The 21,746-nt window shown below is 39.6% G+C and overlaps 1 protein-coding gene across 1 annotated transcript in view; it reads right to left on the minus strand.

Annotated features, from left to right (window-relative positions):
* The window catches only part of PLS1 (plastin 1), a 52,154-nt gene that overhangs the window by 19,861 nt on the left and 10,547 nt on the right, over positions 1-21,746 (minus strand). Inside the window, exons 2-9 of the mRNA XM_077348766.1 lie at positions 14,432-14,533; positions 10,848-11,011; positions 9,078-9,207; positions 6,894-7,026; positions 5,294-5,375; positions 4,470-4,635; positions 4,199-4,341; positions 1,436-1,531 (exon numbers count right to left, since the gene is read on the minus strand). Of these exons, the coding sequence (XP_077204881.1) occupies positions 1,436-1,531; positions 4,199-4,341; positions 4,470-4,635; positions 5,294-5,375; positions 6,894-7,026; positions 9,078-9,207; positions 10,848-11,011; positions 14,432-14,501 (984 nt within the window). The 5' untranslated portion in view covers positions 14,502-14,533. The remainder of the gene's footprint in view (positions 1-1,435; positions 1,532-4,198; positions 4,342-4,469; positions 4,636-5,293; positions 5,376-6,893; positions 7,027-9,077; positions 9,208-10,847; positions 11,012-14,431; positions 14,534-21,746) is intronic.

A 21,746-nucleotide genomic window follows, 5' to 3' on the forward strand; every position in this document is an offset into this window, starting at 1 on the left:
TATTGACTGTACAAACTACAAAAGTATGGTACTTTTAAATTTTTATATTCCTGGAATATTTTGTTCTGTTAGAAACTCTACAGTATTTATTCTTTTTATCTTCTGAGTAGATTCATTTAACATTTATACATTCATAAAATAGTTTTACAAGCAAATTGCATTATATAGAATACCATTTAAAGCAACTCCTCACAACTCCACCCTCTATGCTGTATGTAGCCTGTGTGCCATTCATTAGTGACCTCTGTTTAATATCCTTGATGTTGCAGTTTCAGGCAGGCAGCAAAAACAAAGTTTACTGAGCATGTTGTGGGCCTTAATATGCACCCTGATAGATACAGTTGGTGATCCACAAGCTATGACTTAAAACAAAAGCTATCAAAAGCACAGTGCAATATCCAAGAAAATATCCAGCAAGGTGGGAGGCAGACTTTAAATAAAAAGCATCCCATGAAACTAGTTCACACCTGCCAGGAATACTGAAAGAATAAACCCAAGCTTTTAAACCTAAGAACTTCCAGTAATAAAAAAATCACATAATAATAGCTAATTTTATAATGGCAGTCTACAGAGTCGGGTTGCTAGGTCCTCCCTAGCCACCACCAGGGTATTGGGTGGGCGGGCAGGTAGAGTTGCCAGCTTCAGGTTGGGAAACTCCTGGAGACTCGAAGGCGAAGCCTAGGGAGGACAGAGGCCTCAGGGTACAATGCCAAGGAGCTGACCTTCTAGAACATCCATTTTGTTCAGAGGAACTGATTTCTATAGTTCGTAGATTAGTAGTAGTACTACCTGGAAGCTGGCATTCCTACTACAGAGTTATCATAACCCCTTATTCATAGTGTAAAGGAGGCTTCTAAAAGTGGTATCAATTCAATCCAAAATCAATTGAGCCTTTCTAACTAGACAAGAGAATTTGTTAAAATACTCGAAGTACTATACTACAGGAGGATTCCTGGAACAGCAGACCTATAAGTTGATTGTTGTATTCTAGATCAAGGTGCATAACCTTTACCAATCAAGCACAGAATATTATTACTGAATGCTCCCACCTCCAAAACACACACACACACACACACACACACACACACACGGAAAACTGTAGATCTCAAAACAGCACTTCACACAGGGCAATTTTACAAGTATTTATGATATATGCATACATTCACATTTTAGGATTACATTTTGCTCTTGTGTATGATGACTAATGGCCAATGTTAGATTTGACTGAAATGAAAGGGGGGATTTTTTTCAATTCCTCTCTCTTAGACACCCAGTTCACCCCCTATACTGTTCCTGAGGGACCTCTGTTCTTGACCAACATTTCAGGGAGACCAGGAGGCTGCAATGGGAGTAAGGAGGCATGAGCAATCTATTCTGTTGATAAAAATACTTTGGATACAACCATATTTCAATATCTATACATATAGACACATACATTTAGACCTGAAAGATCTATGTCAATGGCAGTCTCCCCACTGTTGTCTCCTTTAGGTGCAATTTGCTTAAGCAGGTGAAAGTATGCTTTTGAGTCCTGAAACAAATAATAGAAAAATTGAACAGGAGTTCTCAATATATATTGATGGCAGACATGGGAGAAAAGTGAATTACTCTGTCAATAGCTGCAGTTGTATGCTTTAGCTTTAGATATTAACATAAAGATTAAGATATTTCATTTGTTTCATTGAAAGGAAATGGAAGAAGTAAAAAGACAGCAGTCATACCAGAAATAGGACTTTTTTTAGCAATAAACTCCCATACAGTGGAAGAAAGACACTGTGTTTCATACATTTTTATTTATTTTATTTCTTTTACTATCTACCTTTCTTACTCAGACATATTACACAGTGTATAGCAATGTATTCTGTAGGATGTGATGACTAATAAGCAATGAAGCCAAGAGTATCACAGAAACTTGAAACATAGTAAATAGTATTAGAGTTTATATGTTAAACAATATGGAAAATGGTATTACATAATTAGAAGATAATGCAGCAGGAGCAGAATAATACATACAGCAAACAGATATATAGTGGCCAAGTCATAGAACCATAGAGTTGAAAGGGACCTCCAGGGTCAGCTAGTCCAACCCCCTGTGAATGCAGGAAATTCACAACTACCTGCCCACCACTGTGATGCCAATTCCATATCCAGATGATGCCTCCACACGCACCAAAATAAACAGAATCCATGGCCAATCTGCCTAGAAGAAATTTGTCTCCTGACCCCAAAGTGGCAATTGGCATTTCCCTAGGCATGCTAGAAAGGGCCACAAGAGCCAAGCATGGACACACTCCCCTCTGGCCAGCCACTTACAATATGCCTAAATTCACAGAATCAATATTTCTGTGAGGTGGCTATCTAGCCTCTACTTAAAAACTTCCAAGGAAGCCTGTTCCACTGAGGAACCACTCTGTCAGGAACGTCTTCCGGATATTTAGCTGAAAATTATTTTGAATTAATTTCATCCCATTGGTTCTGGTCTTACCTTCTGGGGTAACAGAAAACAACTGTGCTTCATCCTATATGTGACAGCCCTTCAAGTACTTGAAGATGGCTATCATATCACCTCTTAGTCATTTTCTCTCCAGGCTAAACAGACCAAGCTCTCTGAACCTTTCCTCATACGGTCTCCAAATCCCTCACCATTTTGTGTTGCCCTCCTCTGGATGCGCTCCAGTTTGTCTACATCCTCTCCAGGAATCCATTATTTTATAAAAGCACCTTCTTGAAGCATTATATTGTAAAAAAAACTATTGCCATTATATTCTGTTTCACATTCTTGGCAGGAAACCAGAAGTGTAAGAGCCTTCTTGACCTCCTCAGTCAGAACATTCCACAAGACAGGTGCCGCATCAGAGTATGTATAGAAGCCTCAGTAACAAGACTAGACTATTGTATAGCATTCTACATGGGTCTACCTTGAAGTCAGCTCAGAAATTCCAGCTGGTACAGAATATTGCAGCTCAGTTACTTTCAGTAGCGATGCAAAGTATGTATACCCTGTTCATTCTGGGGTCACTCAGCTGCCCATCAGTTACCAGATTTAATCCAGTATCACATACAAGACCCTTCATGGCCTTGGACTATCATATTTCATCAGAATGTAGGGATGTGAGCAGAGGAGTACTACAGGGCTCAGTACTTAACTTTGAACCGGAAACTACAACTTATCCAGAGTGCCATGGCTAGGATCCTCACAAATACACCATAGAGGTCCCACATCTGGCCTGCCTTCCAACAACTCCACTGGCTCCCAGCTGAATTCCGAATCAGGCTTAAGGTTCTGGAAATCACCTTCAAGGTCACACACGGTCAGGGCCCAGTGTATCTCACAGACTGCCTCTCTGCCTATGCCCCCCGAAGAGCCTTATGTTTTGCCACCTCCAATTGGCTGGTGATCCCTGGTCTCAAAGAAGTGTATCTGGCCTCAACTAGGGCCATAGCCTTCTCTATCCTGGCTCCCACCTGCTGGAATGAGCCCCCCACAGAGATCAGGGCCCTTCCTAAATTTACACAATTCCACAAGGCCTATAAAAGTAAGCTCCTCCACCAGGTTGACAGACTCAACATCATCTGCTGCCCCCCCTGACATCCCTTCCACGTCCTGAGTGAAGAGAAAACTGTGCCCTCTCTGAACTTGGTTTCTTTTTTTAACCTCGGGAATGAGCCAAACAAAAAAAGTCTTCACTCCGGTATACCCTATCTGGCCCTGCCACAAGCCAAACAGCCTGAGCCAATTGGCTAGTGGTAGGTTCTGCAACCACTACATGGAAGCAACAAGCTAAAGTCAACAGCTCCCATCTCAGTGCTGCTGGGGGATAGTAAACTGCTCTCCATGACCGTTTATGCACTGGGAACTTCACTGCCCCAGCTCCCATGCAGGAGCACAAATCGGGGGTGGATGAGGCGCATCAGGCTAAATGCTCCCCCGTGTGGGTGCAGGAAGAGGAGGGGCAACCTGCCATGACTAAAACTCCAGCCTGCAGCCTGGCACGAAACCTCCAGTGCATAAACAGTCCATGTGATTCTCACACTGGGTACAATACAGTATTACATTTAATGTGAGAAGACAGCCATTAGATTAAAATGCAGTTACAAACAAGATTTCTTTGATGGCTTTACTTGGTTTTGGTTAAAAGCTTCTGATTCCAAACCATTACATTAATTTTACTTATTAGACAGACAAACTAAGAGATACCTTAATATCTTGACTAAAGTTATTTATTCTCTTCCATTCAGCATTGTCCAAATGGTAGTTAACCCAACGCAACAGGAGGTCTTCTGGAGACAGTTTAATTAATTGCTCTAATTCTTCATCATCGTTTAGCAAACCAATAAGAGCTATAAAAAAGTTTTCAAAAAATCTTTAGTTTTATTTAAAAACTTAAACTGCATTAATTGTTCATAAACTAGAAGAAGAACAATGACAACAACAAAATGGATGTCAAGGTTTCAAAAATGTGCAATACCTTCATTTCTGGAGATTTCTATATCTGCAAAAAGCCCAACCTTAATAATTTGCCATAACAGTCCTAACACCAAATGTGGTTTCCCTTCTTTTAGATCTTGTGATCCAATATTGACTACTGTACAACCAATAGCTGATGCAGAATTCAGTGCAAGATCTAGATTTTCCTATAGGGAAAAAGAACAAGAAATGTAAATGGAAGTTTGTGCACTAATGTATGCATAAAGATAGCTAACATTTAAATATAAGAAATATACAATTAAAACCTGGCAAATAAATAAGGGACAGATTTCATCACTACAAATTCTAGCAAAGATGGATATGGAATGAAATATATCATTCAGGATGCATTTAATTACATCATAAGTGAACAGTGCATGCACTACTGCATTACAGTTGTTTCCTCTGAAACTAGTACCCCAAGCTACTGAACCGGAAAAAGCCCTCCCTGCTATTGTTACTCATATGTTCTTCATTATGCTTATTTTCAATGTGTGCTTTGCTCATAACAAAAGTGCCACTAGAGCAATGTGTTTCAAGCTGCATACTGCAAATGACATACAGTAGCTTTGCAAAAATATGTGCAGAAACAAATAATCCATAATCCATAATCCTAGAAACAAATAATCCATAATTTGAGATTCAGTCAATTCTGTTTACATATAGATTTCAAAGAACACAGAAATATTTAAGTAACCAGAAACTGAACTGTTGCTATCATCTTATCGCTTTGAAATATTTAAGCTTCAAATAATGTCTCAAAGCTTAACCTGTTATCATTTGAACCACCTTTTAAGGTAGATTTTTGGATAGTATGATACTTACAGAGATAGTAAATGGAGTAAGTTTCTTCTTATTAATAACTCTCTCATCAATTGTATCTGGTTGGGATAAATTTATCATTTTGCTGGGGGAGTAAAGGTAAAGATTTAGTTTTCTTTTCAAAAAATGATTATCAGCTTCATATATATGAGAAAAATCAGTGTTCCGATATTTTGATTATATTGAAAAGATTCTAATATTATGAAAAGAGCCTCTTGTGGCGCAGAGTGGTAAGGCAGCAGATATGCAGTCTGAAAGCTCTGCCCATGAGGATGGGGGTTCAATCCCAGCAGCTGGCTTAAGGTTGACTCAGCCTTCCATCATTCCGAGGTTGGTAAAATGAGTACCCAGCTGCTGGGGGGTACATGGTAATGACTGGGGAAGGCACTGGCAAACCACCCCGTATTGAGTCTGCCTTGAAAATGCTGGAGGGTGTCACCCAAGGGTCAGGCATGACTCGGTGAATTAACCATCTTAAATGAATATCCACAGGTAGAACTTTTGGATCTAACAACTCATAAAATGCTTTTCAATGGAGATAACTAACCAAGAGTTAACAAGTTAAAGCAATCAAGAATGTATATGTGAGTATATAGGTCAGCACATTATACAGCATAGGAGTCTTCTAAGGCGCTAACACAGCAGATCAGAGAATTGAATTTTTAAAAATTCCCTAATAAAAACACCTCTAAAATCCTTCAGAGAGAAATTTATTGAATCTGAAAGGTGTTACAATAATTTGGAATTGCTAGTCACAGAATGTTGCTTATTGACAAATGAAACATAATCCTAATTATACCAATTTAGAGAACAGAAAACTTGATACTAAAGTGCTGAACATAATTTACTGCTTATAATTTTGTAGATGTGAGGAATTAATTTATATGAACAGTTTATCTAAAACAGAATCAGTAAAACATGTTTAAACTGCAGCACATGCATTATCTGTTCACATGTTTTTATCTGTGTATGCAATCTGTGTATGCTACTAAATCAACAAAAGCATAATTTCAGTCATGATTAGTCCTTAATACTCTGCTTGTAGGTAATGGTAGAAGAAAGTGCTGTTGAGTTACAGCTGACATGGCAAATTCGTAGGGTTTTCAAGACAAGAGACATTCAGAGGTGGTTTGCCATGGCCTGCCTTTGCATAACAAGCCTGGTATTCCTTGGATATCTCCTACTCAAATACTAGCCAGGGCTGACCCTGCTTAGTTTCTGAGATCTAATGGGATCAGGCTAGCCTGGGCTATTCAGGTTAGAGCTTGTGGATAATACACACAATATATTCCTTTTCAAATATTGTTGACACTGCAAAAGGCATAGGTATCAACAAAAGGAAAAAGTCCATAATCAACTCTCCTGGTAGAAATATAATCAGAAAACCACATGTACAAAAATCATTTAGATTTCCTGTATTTTTAATATGATGGATGACCCACAGACCTCAGAAATGGAGCCATTTTTTATAAATCCTATGGATTCCAAAGTCTCCCATTTAAATTAAAGGGGCTATGGGGGTTAAAAGCGCTTCATTTTGGTTGGATCATGCCACAAGTATTTGTACAAGGTTTTGTGTGACTAGTTTTAACACTAAACATACCAAAGGAGGATGCCATCAGCAAGTGACTTAAAAAGGCTGTCATCTGTTGGATCCATGGGGAGAAGATGTTTACAGTCAGGGTCATCCTGCAGAGCTTTATTTATCCAGTTAACAAAAGCAACCTTTTCTTCCTCTGAAAAAACAACAACAAAAATTCTAAAATAATCTAGCAGTGAGGACATCAAACATACAGTCATAGAGCTGGAAAGGATCATCTAGCGAATTAATAAGAAAAGATATTCTACAACAATCTTCCTAGACAATTTTCCCGCTGCTAAACTAAAGAGGTCTTCCTGATAGCAGAGTTAGGCTACACATTACACTCACCAAATGAGAGCAGATCATCCCTGTTTGCTGAGATTTCTTAGGGCTAGTCCTAGCTTTGGGGAGCTCTCAGGGAGATGCTGTCTAGGAGGCACCCATCTGGATGTGTCTGTGGCACAAATAGAGAGGACAAGCAAGTGAATGAGGACTACTGCTCCTATATGTTATTTGCTCACTAACCCAAGCAAAAAGGACCTGCTTGAGTGAGTAGCTAAGTGAATTGTGGACAGCAGCACTCTGCAGCCACTTCTGCTTGCCCTCTGACTACTTGGCAGAGGAGGAAGTCACATAATAAGTATAGCATATAGCCCAGCTCTATGCTGATGTTTTTTAAAACTATGATCCAGGGATCACTGAAATTCCTTAAAAGCTTATCAAGCGTTCTTCAATTGAACGATGAGAAACAACAGGCAAGTATTGATAAAGGGTGGGATGATACTATTCTCCTAGAACACATGATAAAAATGTTCTGCAGTATACATTTCATGTAGAGCAACAGTGAGTCCTAGAAAGCTTTGCCAGTGCCAGTACTGACCCATTCAGGTAATAGATAACTCACGGAGGAGGAGGAGGTTCTTATATGCCGTTTTTCTCTACCTGAAAGAGTCTCAAAGCAGCTTACATTCTCCTTCCCTTTCCTCTCCCCACAACAGACACCCTGTGAGGCAGGTGAGGCTGAGAGAGCACTGATATTACTGCTCGGTCAGAACAGTTTTATCAGTGCTGTGGCGAGCCCAAGGCCACCCAGCTGGTTGCATGTGGGGGAGTGCAGAATCAAACCCAGCTTGCCAGATTAAAAGTCTGCACTGCTAACCACTACACCAAGCTGGCTCTTATTCAAACTTAAGCATTCACAAACTAGAGTGCTTATTTTTGGGTGTACAAGTAGATCCTCACTATATAGTGATTGGACATCGGAGCATAGGGGAAAACAGCAGAGTCAAGGGGATATGAAATAAAGGTTGAAATGTAATACCTTAAATGAAATCTAATCAAGAAAAATACAGAAACCCTTCACTAGACATGCTGAACTAGTTAATGCTTGTATGGGTGGGGAGTCACAAGTCTTGCTGAGATAATTAACATGGAATGTCTTATTATACTGCAGGTAGTAACTGTGACAAAAACTAGGTTTTAAAATCTTTAAAATTAAAAGGGGGAAATATAGTTGAGGCAGGGAGCTTAAAAGAAAACTAATTGTTTAGAAAAATTATTTTCCTATTTGCTGAAGGGTATACAGAGATCAGGTCCCCTGGAGAAAGTAGATCCTTTGGAGGGTGGATTCTGTGACTTTGTATCCCAGTGGGCTCCTGCCCCCTCCCCCCAGGATCCAACCCCAAATATTTAGGAGTTTCACTATCTCAATTGGACAATCCTTCCTTCTCATCCCCTGCTGGTGGGACCTGGCAACCCTAGCTCTAGCCCATGAGAACACATACTGGAATAAAAATGTTGTTAGTCTTAAATTGTATGATTCTTCCCCATTTCTGTATGAATTTTATTTTGCTTAGAAATGCTGCCTTTCTGCCACAAATGACGCATGCAGAACAGCTAGAATTTCTCAGTGCACAATCTTATTCACTAGGGAATACATATAAATATTAAGAATCAAACTATTAAGTATCAAGCTAAACTAAAACTCTGGAAGAGTACATTTTTGCATTTAACTGTTGTTTTATCTGCACTGTTTGTTCCATCAAAAAAGTCAGGTTGTCAGAGAAGGCAGTGAGAATTCTTGACAAAGTCCAACAGGCCAACATTTAAATATCAGAGATGCATGGTTTTCATGTATGAAATATAAATTGTGGCTTGACATTGACAGGAATGAATGCTTTGTCTGAACAAAGGGAAATTATTTACCTGAGTAAGAGTGTTGGGTCCCCTCACTTGAAATTGGGGATGTTCCTCCAATTGCAGTAATTCCCTTTTTTTTGTTTATTGATTTTCGGAATGATTTGCTAATATCCTTACTTTTTAATTCTTGGATAACCTAGAACAAAACAGAATGTGCTTTTCACACATTCAGAAATCATACACAGAGCAGGTAGTGAGGTCAAGGCAACAAATTCGTCGTAAGAAAGGCTGTATAGAGTCTATGTAAAGACAAAAAATTGTGCGTTCTTAGCTTTCACCACACATTTAGGAGTCTATTATTTTCAGTATTAGACTGAAAAATACTTTATTTTTCAAAAAGTACATATGAAGATATTATCTTCCCAAATTACCTTAAGGCAACTTTTTTGTTTAAAATGTTTATGAACATTTTGTTTATGAACATTTTATCAATAGAGAAGCTGCATAATAACCCATCAACTATATCATTTAGGTATCTTTTCTCCCAGATATTACAAGTTACAACATCCACAGCATATTCTCTCATAATCCCCTTTAATTATCTAAAGTGTTACATCTATTTTTTACTAGGCTATGCCAAAAATCTCTTGCTGTTCTCTAAGGTGGAGAACTATGTGGCTTCTTTCAGTTGAAATTCTTCACCAGTGCTCCCTAGTTCTACTCTCTGTCCTTCCCTACTGAAACATTTATAAATAGGCACTTTCTGAGGAAGAAGTGTGTTGGATCCAGCACCAGAGCAGTGTATGGATCATGGTCTTCATAGAGTGGGGGGTGTATCAGGAAGCCAGTGCTGCAGTAGGCCATGAAAGGCCTCATCTTCCATGAGGGAGAACAGTTGGCCAACCATAACAATTATCTCTCCTACAAAGCAAGTGATTTTTTTCCTTAGCCTTTCCCCTTGCCCTTCTTCCTGGCACTGGTGGCATACCTGTGACCATGACCCTAGGAAGGATGGCTTTACTTCCAATGCCAGCTATGTTGCCCAGAGCCTTTCTTAGAGGGGCTTCCTGTTCTCCCCCCACTTCTCCCAGAGTGGGAGTGGGCGTCTTCCATATCCCACTGACTGACACTTATGGTAGGAAAATCCTTTCTTTTACTGTTCAAATTCCTGATTGACTGATACGTATTATCTTCATAAAATGTTGCATAGAAATGGGTTATGTACATCAAAGCTACAGTATATAACACAGTATGCTTTTAAAAGTACCATATAGCAATGATCTCATAATCTTAACACTGCCCGCAGCGCCGCGGGCGCCGCGGACTAAATAATGCAGTAAGGGGTTTTGGGGCGGGATGTGTCGTGGATGAGGAAGGGTCCAGATTGGACCCTTCCTCCGGACAGACAATCTGATTCCCAGCCCCAGTAACTGCAAGCGCGACTCACAGTTGCTCCTTTGCCGGCGGCCTGATGCGGCGAGAGGCACAAAACGCCTCTCACCGTGTCAGGCCGCCACCCGAGGGAGCCCCCGGCAGTCGTGCGCAGCCGCCTGAGGGAGCCGCTGCCGAAAGACCGCCGCCCGGGGGAGGCCCCGCCGACCGAGGGAGCCCCCGCCACCAGCCCGCCGCCATGGAGCACCCGCAAGACAGTAAGTACCTAGCGCCCGCTGTATTAGTCATACAGTGGGCTTGATTACTAGTTCATTTATAACTCATTAATACTAAACCAATTAATTCTGAGTAAATATGTAGTCAATCTTTCCTGTGAACAAGTTACATCAGAGAAACCTGGATAGGATTCTGAGTAGACATGTTTAGAATTGCTCTCTTACTTACTGATACGAATTCTTCAAAGTTGATTTTGCCATCCTTGTTGTTATCTGTAACGGCTATAATTTTTTCTACAATTTCTCGTATTTTGTAACCAGGCAGAGGAACGCTTGCTTCTTTGAAAAGGTCTTGAAGTTCATAATCACTGACATATCCACTGTTGTCTATATCTGCATATTTAAAATTATTGTCAGTTTCAGTGTTGTATTGTTTTCACTTTATCTCAACCCACTATAAAGAAGCCCAAGGAATCAACAAAGAAATGAAAAACAACTATGAAAACAACTATAAATTCAATTACTGCCTTAATTTTAAGCACCTACTTGCTTAAGCTCTTCCAGATTTATCTCATTTATTTCATTTCGTAAATTAATTAATCTGAAATCAAGATCATCACTGCAAGTTAAGATCACTTTTATGGGAGTAAGCTACAGTGAATAAAATGAGGGCTTTTCTGCATGTGATAAATATAGTGAAATGCTTAGTCATTATATTCTGGCTGCTCTGCATGATGTCAGCAACCTCCCGTGTCCAGCCAGCAAACTGCTTGCTGTATCTGCCATTTTAAAGCGCGAGTTGGTGAATCCTAAAAAGTAGATTCACCAACCTAAAAAGCACTATCCCCCAGTGCAGGCCAGCAGCCAAAGAATTGTATGGAGGTAAAGAAGCGCTACCTCTGCCTCTAATGTCCTGCCCTTGCACCTGCCTCCCTCTCCCTTTTTACAGGGGAGAGGAAGTGCTTTTTAAAAATGGAGAACAACCTTGAGCACACAAGGATGCAGGCAATGACAGAAATAAAGTATTTTTTCAGAGTTGTTACACAAAGCATGCTTCCCTAAATCCCCCCAAAAAATAGGGAATGAGATTAATTTTTAAAAGTATCTAAAGACTTGTGATTCCATAAGGGGTGGTGTTCAAAAAGCACTATGCATCTAAGCATAGACGTTTAAACAGACAAGTATTAATTTTTAAAAGATTAGCAGGCATCGCAGGACCTTTAAATTATGAAGAATGGGGATTGGTGCCTGGCTTGATTGATAGGCAAAAGAGAGTTGCGTACAAGCCGCGTTTCTCTCTTCCGCCATTTCCAGCAGCAGGGTGAAAAGCGTAAAAAGGCAGCAGACTAGAGCGAGACAGCAAAAAGGTGAGGAGTGGCCAGGAGGCGCTCTAATATTTAGCACTACGCCATTCAGCTGGTCTAACACTATTTTTAACAATGTGCGGAAATGCCCTCAGACTTCTAAGCAGACCTGATTAGGATTGCCCTTTGTCTTTAGTCAAATTGGGAGGAATGAATAACAGGTGTAAAATTGGGAGGCCCATGAAGAACAAAGAGGTAGGATGATTTTATATTTTATTGTGAACCGCCGTGAGACCTTTTGGCGAACAGCGGTATATAAATCCAATTATAAATTATAAATAAATAAATAAATGATTTAGAAACATTTACCATCAAAATTGTCCCCTACAGCAGTGGTCCCCAACCTTTTTATCACCGGGGACCACTCAACGCCGGGGACCACTCAGGGTTCAGAAGGTTTCTTTTTCTATCTCTCCTTTTCTCTTTTAACTGTTTCTCTTCTGCTCTCTATATTCCATTTATTTATTGATTTGATTTACAACACAACTCTCCCTCTAAGCCTCAAGACAGGACACGGAATAAAAGCAATGTACTCATATTGCATACATTCCAGGCCTGCTAGAGACAATAATTTCTTATTGGGCTTTTGTGTGGGGTCTTTTTTCTGGAGGGGGTTCATTTTGCTGCCATCACTATCACAGTGCAGCCCAGCCATTTTACCATTAAATACAGTGAGAAGCCACAGAGTCATGACAAATAATAGGGGATGAATAGTTTACAATACTTTTTGCAAAATCAAGAGACCAATAGGAAGTTTATGGGAGGACATGGGGGAGATGATGTTGTAGGTGCCACTATGCTTCTGGCAAATCCCAAAAGGGGGATTTAGAAAAAATTCAGCATGTAAAGGTGTCAAAAGTAAAAGAGCATAAAGAAGTCCGAAGGTGAAATTCCCCAGGAAAATTGAGCCTTATTTTTTGTGATTTTAAGTATTAATTATTGAGAGCTTATAAAGTATTTTTTGTAATAAATACATCTGTTTTTATATATTGAAATATTTAATTTTTCCCTAGGTATTGCATTTATCAGGCTGCACATTTACATTTTTAAATCTTTGTGATTCCTTGATTCAAATATTTTTGGGTTCCTTGAGTTATTTTCCTTGTCTACTGTAAACATTACATTAAATACTCAGCTGCCTGTACTGGAAATTTGGGGGTTTGTCTGATAGAGGCATTTGCTACACAAGGACTGGCATTACCAGTTCCCTTTTGTTATTACAAGTACCAATACAGCACAGTAGCAACATAGGTTCAGTGCAGAAGGTTTCCCCATAGTTTACTGCCCCACTCATCTAGTAAGAGTTTATATTATTGCAGTGACTGTAATTGTATAGTACATAGTGCCCCACTCATTATGCATTCCCTCTCTCTTCCCCAGCACACCACTGTTTTTAAAAAATGAAGGCTGGGATTCAGACAACCTACACAAATTGTTATAGCATTACATCTATATAATGAAACGATATTTCTGTTGCCAGTGTTAAACCCCAAGTCCTCCCATTGGTGGATACAAGAAATGGCCACTGCGGGGGAAACTGCATTCATGTGGGCATGACTAGGAAAATCCAATATTTTTTGCCCACTCTGCAGCTATCAAGGCTTTGCAGTAATCTTTTCCAAACTTCACAGTAATGCAGATTTGGGAAAGATCAAGGAAGAGTCAGGGAAACCCCTGGAGGCACACCATGATACTGCAGGAAACCAAGAGGAAAAGCCTATTTCCCAACAACATTGAACCATCGCAGATAACTTGGTGAAAATTGCCAGAATGTGCATAAAGTAATCCTGAGTTAATTTATGACTGGACAATTGTGGTGCAGGCTAAAGTAAAATCTCCACTGAATATACTAAAAAGGTGCAGTTTTGGATTTCAATAGGAGCAGAAATTTCATAGAAACAGAGGATTTCAGAACAAGATTCAGTGGATGTTCTAGATTAAGCTATAAGTAGCACTGTTTTTAAAAATTATTTATAATTGTTTTTATAACTATGTTGTATACAATATGTTTTAAATAATATATAAATATATTTTATAAACACAGGTCAGGCCATTTCCACATTGGTTATTTACCTTGGGTTAGTGTTTATTCTTTTATTCTGTTAGTATTTATTCTTGCTTCTCCATAGCATCGTAGTGTATTTATGTTACCCTGGCTTTTCCCAAATCTTTCCCTAGTCTGCTTCGCTCTGAAGTATATATACCTGTTTCCTTGTGAAAATCACCTTTGTCATACCTTATGTTTTAAGGATTCGTACATTTGGCCTGCATGGTACATTTAATTGTTTATAACAATAATAATTCAGTTTGTATATTCAATAAGCTAACAAGGGAGATAAGAATCTGCCCTAAAGTAAGGTTATGACTGCCTCCTTAACTGGAATCCCTGTTGCTCCCACTTTAATAAAATGCTAATTCCAAACATTTGGAAGAGTTCTGTGAAACATACCTATTTTACTAAATGCTTCTTTTAGTTCTTCCAGTTCTTCACGGGAAATTGTGGTTATGCTATTTTCCATCTTTTTTCTACGACTTCCGTTGTTTTTGGTTCCTTATAAGTAAGAAGAATCAACAAAGCATGTTAAGTGTATTCCAGAAAGATAAAAACTACTAAACCATAAAACTATGCACAGATGTTTTGACATTAATCTAAAAAAATGTACAACGATAATGCTATGATTAATAATTATCAGTAGTCTATCACAAAGTTAGCCTTAATTTCTAATGAAACAATGGTAGCATCTGTATCACTCCCAATGTTATCACCATGCAGGTCCAAACACATCAGCTAGAAATCGTGTGTGGCTGTGTAAATTTGTTCTGAAAGTCAATGCAATTTAACCTGCTGAATATGAAAAGGGTTTGGAAATGCAATATTATTTTACATTGCCTTGAGAAATTTGTGGCGTTTGTGTAACAGAAAGTCCCTCTTAGGAATGCTTTATGTCAGTAGACTTCAAGCTTTCTAGACCCAGATCCTATATTTAACTTTCAGGCGGCATCAGGGAGTCAGGGACTCATCAGAGTTAGTTGTCAGAACGAGGAGACACTTTGTTGATCCACTGGACTCAAACTTTGAATTAACACAATTTATTGCAGGGTATGAGGTTTTGTGTGTCACTGCTCACTTCTTCAGATACAGATAGAATAAGAATCCATCTGCCCTCTATACTGGACAGTGGAGTGATTTCAGATGCAGGACGGTATTAGCAGACAAATGACAATAGCAGCTGTGACTGGATTAGGTGTGATGATAGTAGGTGTGAAGAAATCAGTATTGGTAATGAGTCAGGAAACCCAGGTCAATTCAGTCTTGAGTTTCATTATCAGTTGCAATTCAGCAGTCTCTCTAATCTTCCTTTGGTATTCCTTTGAAAGAGAACTACTAATTTTATGACAGCAACTGGATGTATTGCAAGGGTAAAAGTAGGGATGAGTGACTCAGTTTGGATAAGCTAAAAAGTATCCAAGTCAATGCAGATTCGGGTACTTTTCAGACCTATCCAAGCTGAGCTACCCATGCCTGCAATTTAAACAGGCTGAATCAGCTGTGACTGAATTGTGATTCAGTGATTCGATCTGTTTAAATGCCCTCTCACCCAGCTTTCTCAGGCAGCTGAATCTAAAACAATACAGTTCAGTTCAGGCCTGATTGAGAAGACATGCAAGGCTAACAATAAAACTGGGGAAATTTGTGAAGAGAAACTACATAGTGGTTTATAAACGAGCATGGGTGGCCTAATATGTGTGAAGTTATTTAATTTTACTAAATATTAATATGTTTAAATTTAACTATAAACTGAGAAGATAGAATAGCGAGGCGGTATCTTTAAGTTACAAATGTATGGATTTCCCGCAATGTATTCCATTATTAGTACTAATTTTAGTTATAATTTGTGTTCTTTAAAGAATTCTGGAAAGGCGATAAAAGTTCTATGTTTTTTGATCAAAAATGACAGATTAGTAATTATAAAATTCAAGACAAATTTCATGCCCTGAAACAATATTTTACATCTTTTTGTTGCTTTTTCACAAAAGTGCCCACTAAGGGTAACAATTGTGGCATTCAGAGTTATACAGGTCCTGTCATATTTTCAGTCATGGAAGGTCTACATGAGGTCATTACTATCAGCATCAGTGTTGCCAGAGAAGATTCCCTACACCAAAATTTCAGCTCAACCTGTAAAACAGGTTTTTCATATAGACCATGCCCATGCACATAACAATAAAGACACTGTGTCCTCAACAAATCACCTGGTAGGACATCTCCCAAGAACAATGGGCGCTCAGCATCATGTCAATGGGGTTGTCTCTTCCAACTCCCTCATCATCCTGCACTCCCATCCCATTTCCAGAACTCCTAGCAGAAGTCAACACTCTTTTTGGCAAGAAAGATATCATTGAAATGCCTATGAAAGATTGACCCTCAGGGTTCTATTCCAGATACCTTCTGGTCAAGAAAAACAAGCAGTGAGACCCATCTTAAACTGAGAGGCCTAAACAAGTTTCTGTCAATAAAAAAGGTTCAGAATGGTGTCAGTTATCAATGTCCTCCATCTGTTATGCTCAGGTGCATGGTTTGTAGCACTGCACTTATTAGATACATTTCCATGTCAAAGAAAGGCCAGATCACCACATGTACCTCTGCTTCCAATACTTTAGGCCAGTGGTCCCCAACCTTTTTATCACTGGGGACCACTCAATTTTACTGAGGCCCACTGCCCTAACGCTCTCTGACTCTGGTCGCTATGGTAATGTTTAAACATCCCTTCAAAATAAGATACAGACACGCCACAATGAACATAAGGAACATTTTATTTTCATGGAAATTTTAACCCATGACAATGACAAATCAATGGGAACCCTGAGCTTGTTTCTCTGCAACAAGATAGTCCCATGTGCGCCTGCCGGATCGTGGATGAAGTAAAGGGCCGGGGGGGGGAAGGCATCCTTCGCGGCCCACCTCCAGTTAGTCGACGGACCACATGTGGTCCACCGCCCACAGGTTGGGGATTGCTACTTTAGGCTACCTTCAATGGCCAAGGTTTTCACCAAGGTGGAATCAATAGTAGTAGCTTAGCTGAGGAAATGGGGATACATGTCATCCCTCAATGACTGGCTAGTTGTGGCCAATTAGAAATTAAAGCTCCTGTCAGACTTTCACTTTATGTGGCAGGTAGAGCACTAGGTTTAAAAGTCAAAATAAAGAAATCCAAGCTGGAACCGACACAAGGTATACACTTCATAGACACCATTTTAGATTCTACCCTATCCAAGGTCTTTTCAAGAACAAATCTTGACAGAACAAATCTTTCAGTGCCAAAAATCAGGCTTCCAAATGTCTATCCTGAAGAAAATATTGCATTAGTTAATGGGATCCACCATATTAGAGGTGCTGCATGCAAGGATACTTATGTACTTGCTCCAGATGTAGTTTCTCACAGCCTTAAGCCCCCGTTCATCCCCCAATACCAGAAACCCTGCTAACCACAGGTATCTCCCTTTCAGAATGAGGGGCACACACAAAGAGGGTCTCAATCAGCAGGATGTGGTCTGCTCCCCCAAGAGATGCATATGTACACCAACATGCTGGAACTCAAAGCGGTATACAACAGCCTACTGGTCTCACACAAACATGTCTGGCAAAAGCATACAAATAGCCACTGAAAATGTAACAGTCATGTACTACATTACCAGGGTGGCACGTTCCCTCAGTTGTTATATCCACCCTGATTTAGGAATGGGCAATTCATAATAAAGCTTCTATTCAGACCACTCAACAGTCAACTAGCAGACTTTCTCAAATTCATCCCGCTAGACTGTTTGCTATCAGTGAGAATAGAAAATACAAATATGTCTGCTCCCTGGGCACTTGAAAATCACAATCCTTGGGAAATGCTTTTTAAATCCAGTGAACAGGGCGCCTGCTATATGCCGTCTCCCATTACCACTAATTCACAAGGCCCTCTACAAGAACACACATTATTCTGATAGCACCCTTCTGGCCAAGACAATTGTGGTTATCGATATTAATTACCATTTCCCACAACTGTTACATTCTACCCTTGCAGAAGCACAATCTACTGCTACAGAGTCCTTTCCTCCATCCAACATTGGCAGCCTACATTTCATCATGTGGTTCATTTAATAACCAACAGAAAACTTTCTGAGCCCATCAAGTAATTTTTACTTAATGCCAGAAACCCTAACTTGGCGCTCCTCTTTGGCCAAGTGGAAATAATTCAGGAGATGGACCACAGAACAAGACCTGATAAAAAAGGTCTTTGGGTACCTCCTATACTTAGTTGGAGGTGGCTTCACATCCATCTCCATTCAAATTCACAGCCACTATAGCATGGTTTTATCTTCAGGTTGATGGGAAGTCCTTATTTGCCCAAAAGGAATAAAATTACTTCCTCAATGGGCTACTGAACCAATTTCTGCCAGTTTAACCCCTAGTTTCCCCAGTGCGGCCTCTCGCTAGTGCTCTCTCAATTCATGGGCAAATCATCTAGTCAATGGCCACTTGCCACATTATTATTATTATTATTATATTTATATTTATACCCCGCCTCCCCCCGAAGGCTCGAGGCGGCTTACATAAACCCGTCCCCTAAAACCATTCAACTACTCGCTATGAAAACCATGTTTCCAGTGGTAATCACATCAGTCAGGTGTGTCAGTGAATTAGAGGCACTGAGACACAACATCCCCCTTCTGAAAATATTTGATATTATGGTAGTCTTTCACATCTCTTTTCAGTTCCTACGCAAAGTAACATCCAGATCCGTTTAAATCAAGGTTTTACCCAGCCACTGTTATATCCTCAGCCACAAGACAAAAGAGAACAAGCCTTTCATTTCTTAGATGTTAGAAAGACCCTCTTCTTCAATCTAAATAGAACAAAATCCTTTAGAAAAAATTACAACTTATTCAGTGCTTCAGTATGCTCCAACAAGAGCAAGAAACAGTTTGCTCAATCCTTCTCAAGATGGATAGTCATATATGTCATATCATACTATGTTATAAACTGGCGCAAATTGACCGACTCCTGAAGATTCATGCCCATTCTACATGGGCATAGTCTACACCTGCAGCTTTTCACCATGGTCTCTTCATTGACTCAGTCTGCAAGGCTGCAATGTGATCTTTCTCCTGCACCATGCAGGACACTACATGATTGATATGGATACCATGAGAGATGCAACAGTGGGAAGAGCGGTTCTGTAATCTCTATTAAATTAAGAACTCACACATGCCTTCCTAAAACTGGTAAATCAGCTTGCTAATCTTCCATGCACCACTGCGCAGCTACCACAATGATGAAAATGATAATGATGATGTTAGCCATTCAGTCGAGTCTGACTCTTGCCAATCCTATGGCACAGCTGCCACCACGATTTCTGATCTTGCACTACTTTGGTTAGTTGTGTAATGTTCTAGCCAGTATTCATTTTGATCGTATCTAATCACCATGTTCTTTGTTGGCCTGGTTTCCTTTTTCCACTGACCGATCCTAGCACAATTGCTTTCTCTATTGAGTTGGATCGCATGATATGGCCAAAGTAAGTGAGCCAGAGCTTTGTGATTTTGCCGAACAGTGATAGATCAGGCTTTATGTGCTATAGTATTTCCTTGTTCGTGACTTTTGCCATCCATGGAATCTGCAGAAGCCTTCTCCAACACCAGATAGATAAAACTAATTGAACTAATGTGATAGTCAGTTTTTTGTCCTTGTTTTTCCTTGTTCGTTTCGAGCTCATTAGTTTCGAGCTTGTTCGCTGAGCAACCGGACGTTTTATTTCTATACTGCGACCACCAGTTGCATCAATTTGTGATCCAAGAAAATGAACTCTTGAATGCATTCGATCTCTTCACCATCAATTGTTATTGTGACGTCTGGTTTTTGCAGTGGTCATTATTTTTGACTTTTTAGTGTTTAAAAAAAGACCTTGCTTACTTGATTGACTTTTGTAATCAATTGTTTTAGGCCTTCCTTAGTTTCAGATAGTAGTGTCATCAGCATACCGAAGATTATTTCTATTCCTTCCTCCAATCTTTATTCTAATGTTTGATTCTTTGAGTTCAATCTCTCTCATAATGATCTCAGCATACAGGTTAAGCAGGAAGGATGAAAATAGACTTGCTCTTATTTGTAACTGCTATTCATCAAGTGATCGCATATGCAATCACATAACCCTCCTTCCTGCCCTGCTATAAACTCTTAACTCAGTCTGGTAACCTTTTCTTTACTTTGGCAGTGGAATTGAGGGAAAGGTGCTCTGTTCCCTCTATATCACACCAGAAAATACAGGACAGTGTGGAGGAGGGGGACAGAGCACCTGGAGGTGTTTTGTGCTACAAAAAGTCCTTTCTGTGGTGGGCCTGCACATATTCTTTACCCATGTGTAACTGTACAGGTGTCCATTCGATGAACTACAGTTACAGCTAAGTGCATACCCCATTTTCTACCTCTTCAGGATTATCACCTTGTTCTGCTTCATGTGCAGATGAGGCCTCAAAGCCCAAAGAATGTTCTTAAGCTTTTCTAACCCATTACTGGCTTTCCTCACAGATGTCTTCTAGTTTTCATGACAGCCACAGATTGCCCATCCCCCAGGATTTTTGTTTAGTGAGCCTCTACTGCATATGCATAACTATATTATTTTAAGTATATATGTCTTCATTTTTATTTTGTCCTTCTCCATCTTTACTGGCTGGCAAGAAACAGGAAATGATGAGTGGGGGACATGGGCGACATGTGTGGGAAAATGGAAGGGCAACGTCCTCACACTTGATATTATGCCACATCACTCTAGGAATTGCAAAAGCTCTGTTAAAACCACAGTTTACAGAGATTCCTAGAGCAACATCGTGCCATTTACTATGACTACATTGTGGTGGAAAGCACATGTTGACAGTGAAAGCACATGTTGACAGTCTTATCCACACTGCAACCCTGATATAGGCTTAACTGAGATATAGTAACTTTCCCAAGGTCATCTAGTGAGTTTCATGGACGAGGGGAAATTTAATTCCTACTCTCCGTTGTCCTATTCAACACTCTAACCACTATATCACAATGACTCTATAGCAGTAATTTTTTCACATATTAACAGTTTAACACATGATTATACTTACCAGCTGAGTCAGTTCCATCCAATATGTCTTTGATCTCAAAATATTCCAGGCCTTTATTGCACTAATGGCAGCTTTTTAATCACTACAGATCCTAGAACTCCTGCAGTGAAACTCGGAGATAATCGGCTATTTTAAGGCCACAACAGGAGCTAATAATATAACAACCAGTGTAAGTATAACAAAGGTTTTCCTTCAGGAACAGATCTCGTATTCTTAGAGTAGGCAAAGCAGAGGCTAAGTAATGCATGTTATTGAGAAATTTAAAAATTAAAAAAATTACACAGGAATATAGCCTTTAATACCTTACTAAGAACTGATAGTTTGAAAGATTATTAGATTAGATGGATGGTTAGATACTATACTACAACCAAGACAGATGTAATGGGGAAAAAATCTTTTTTTCTCCTGGATTCACCGATCCACAGAAGAATGTCATCAAAATGACATTACTTGAGAATGTCATCTCCAGTACTGGCATTTCTCAGCTATAATGCAGAACCCTCTTGCACCTTCCCCTCTAGGTGAAGAAGATTTGGGGTTTTAGGTTCAGGAGGAGTTTTTTTCACTGCAGCATCTTGGTTTTATGGGGTTGCTGTACGTATTTTGGTTTTTTATACCGGTTT

Source organism: Paroedura picta, chromosome 8, assembly GCF_049243985.1.
Source record: "Paroedura picta isolate Pp20150507F chromosome 8, Ppicta_v3.0, whole genome shotgun sequence".
Lineage (NCBI taxonomy): Eukaryota > Metazoa > Chordata > Lepidosauria > Squamata > Gekkonidae > Paroedura > Paroedura picta.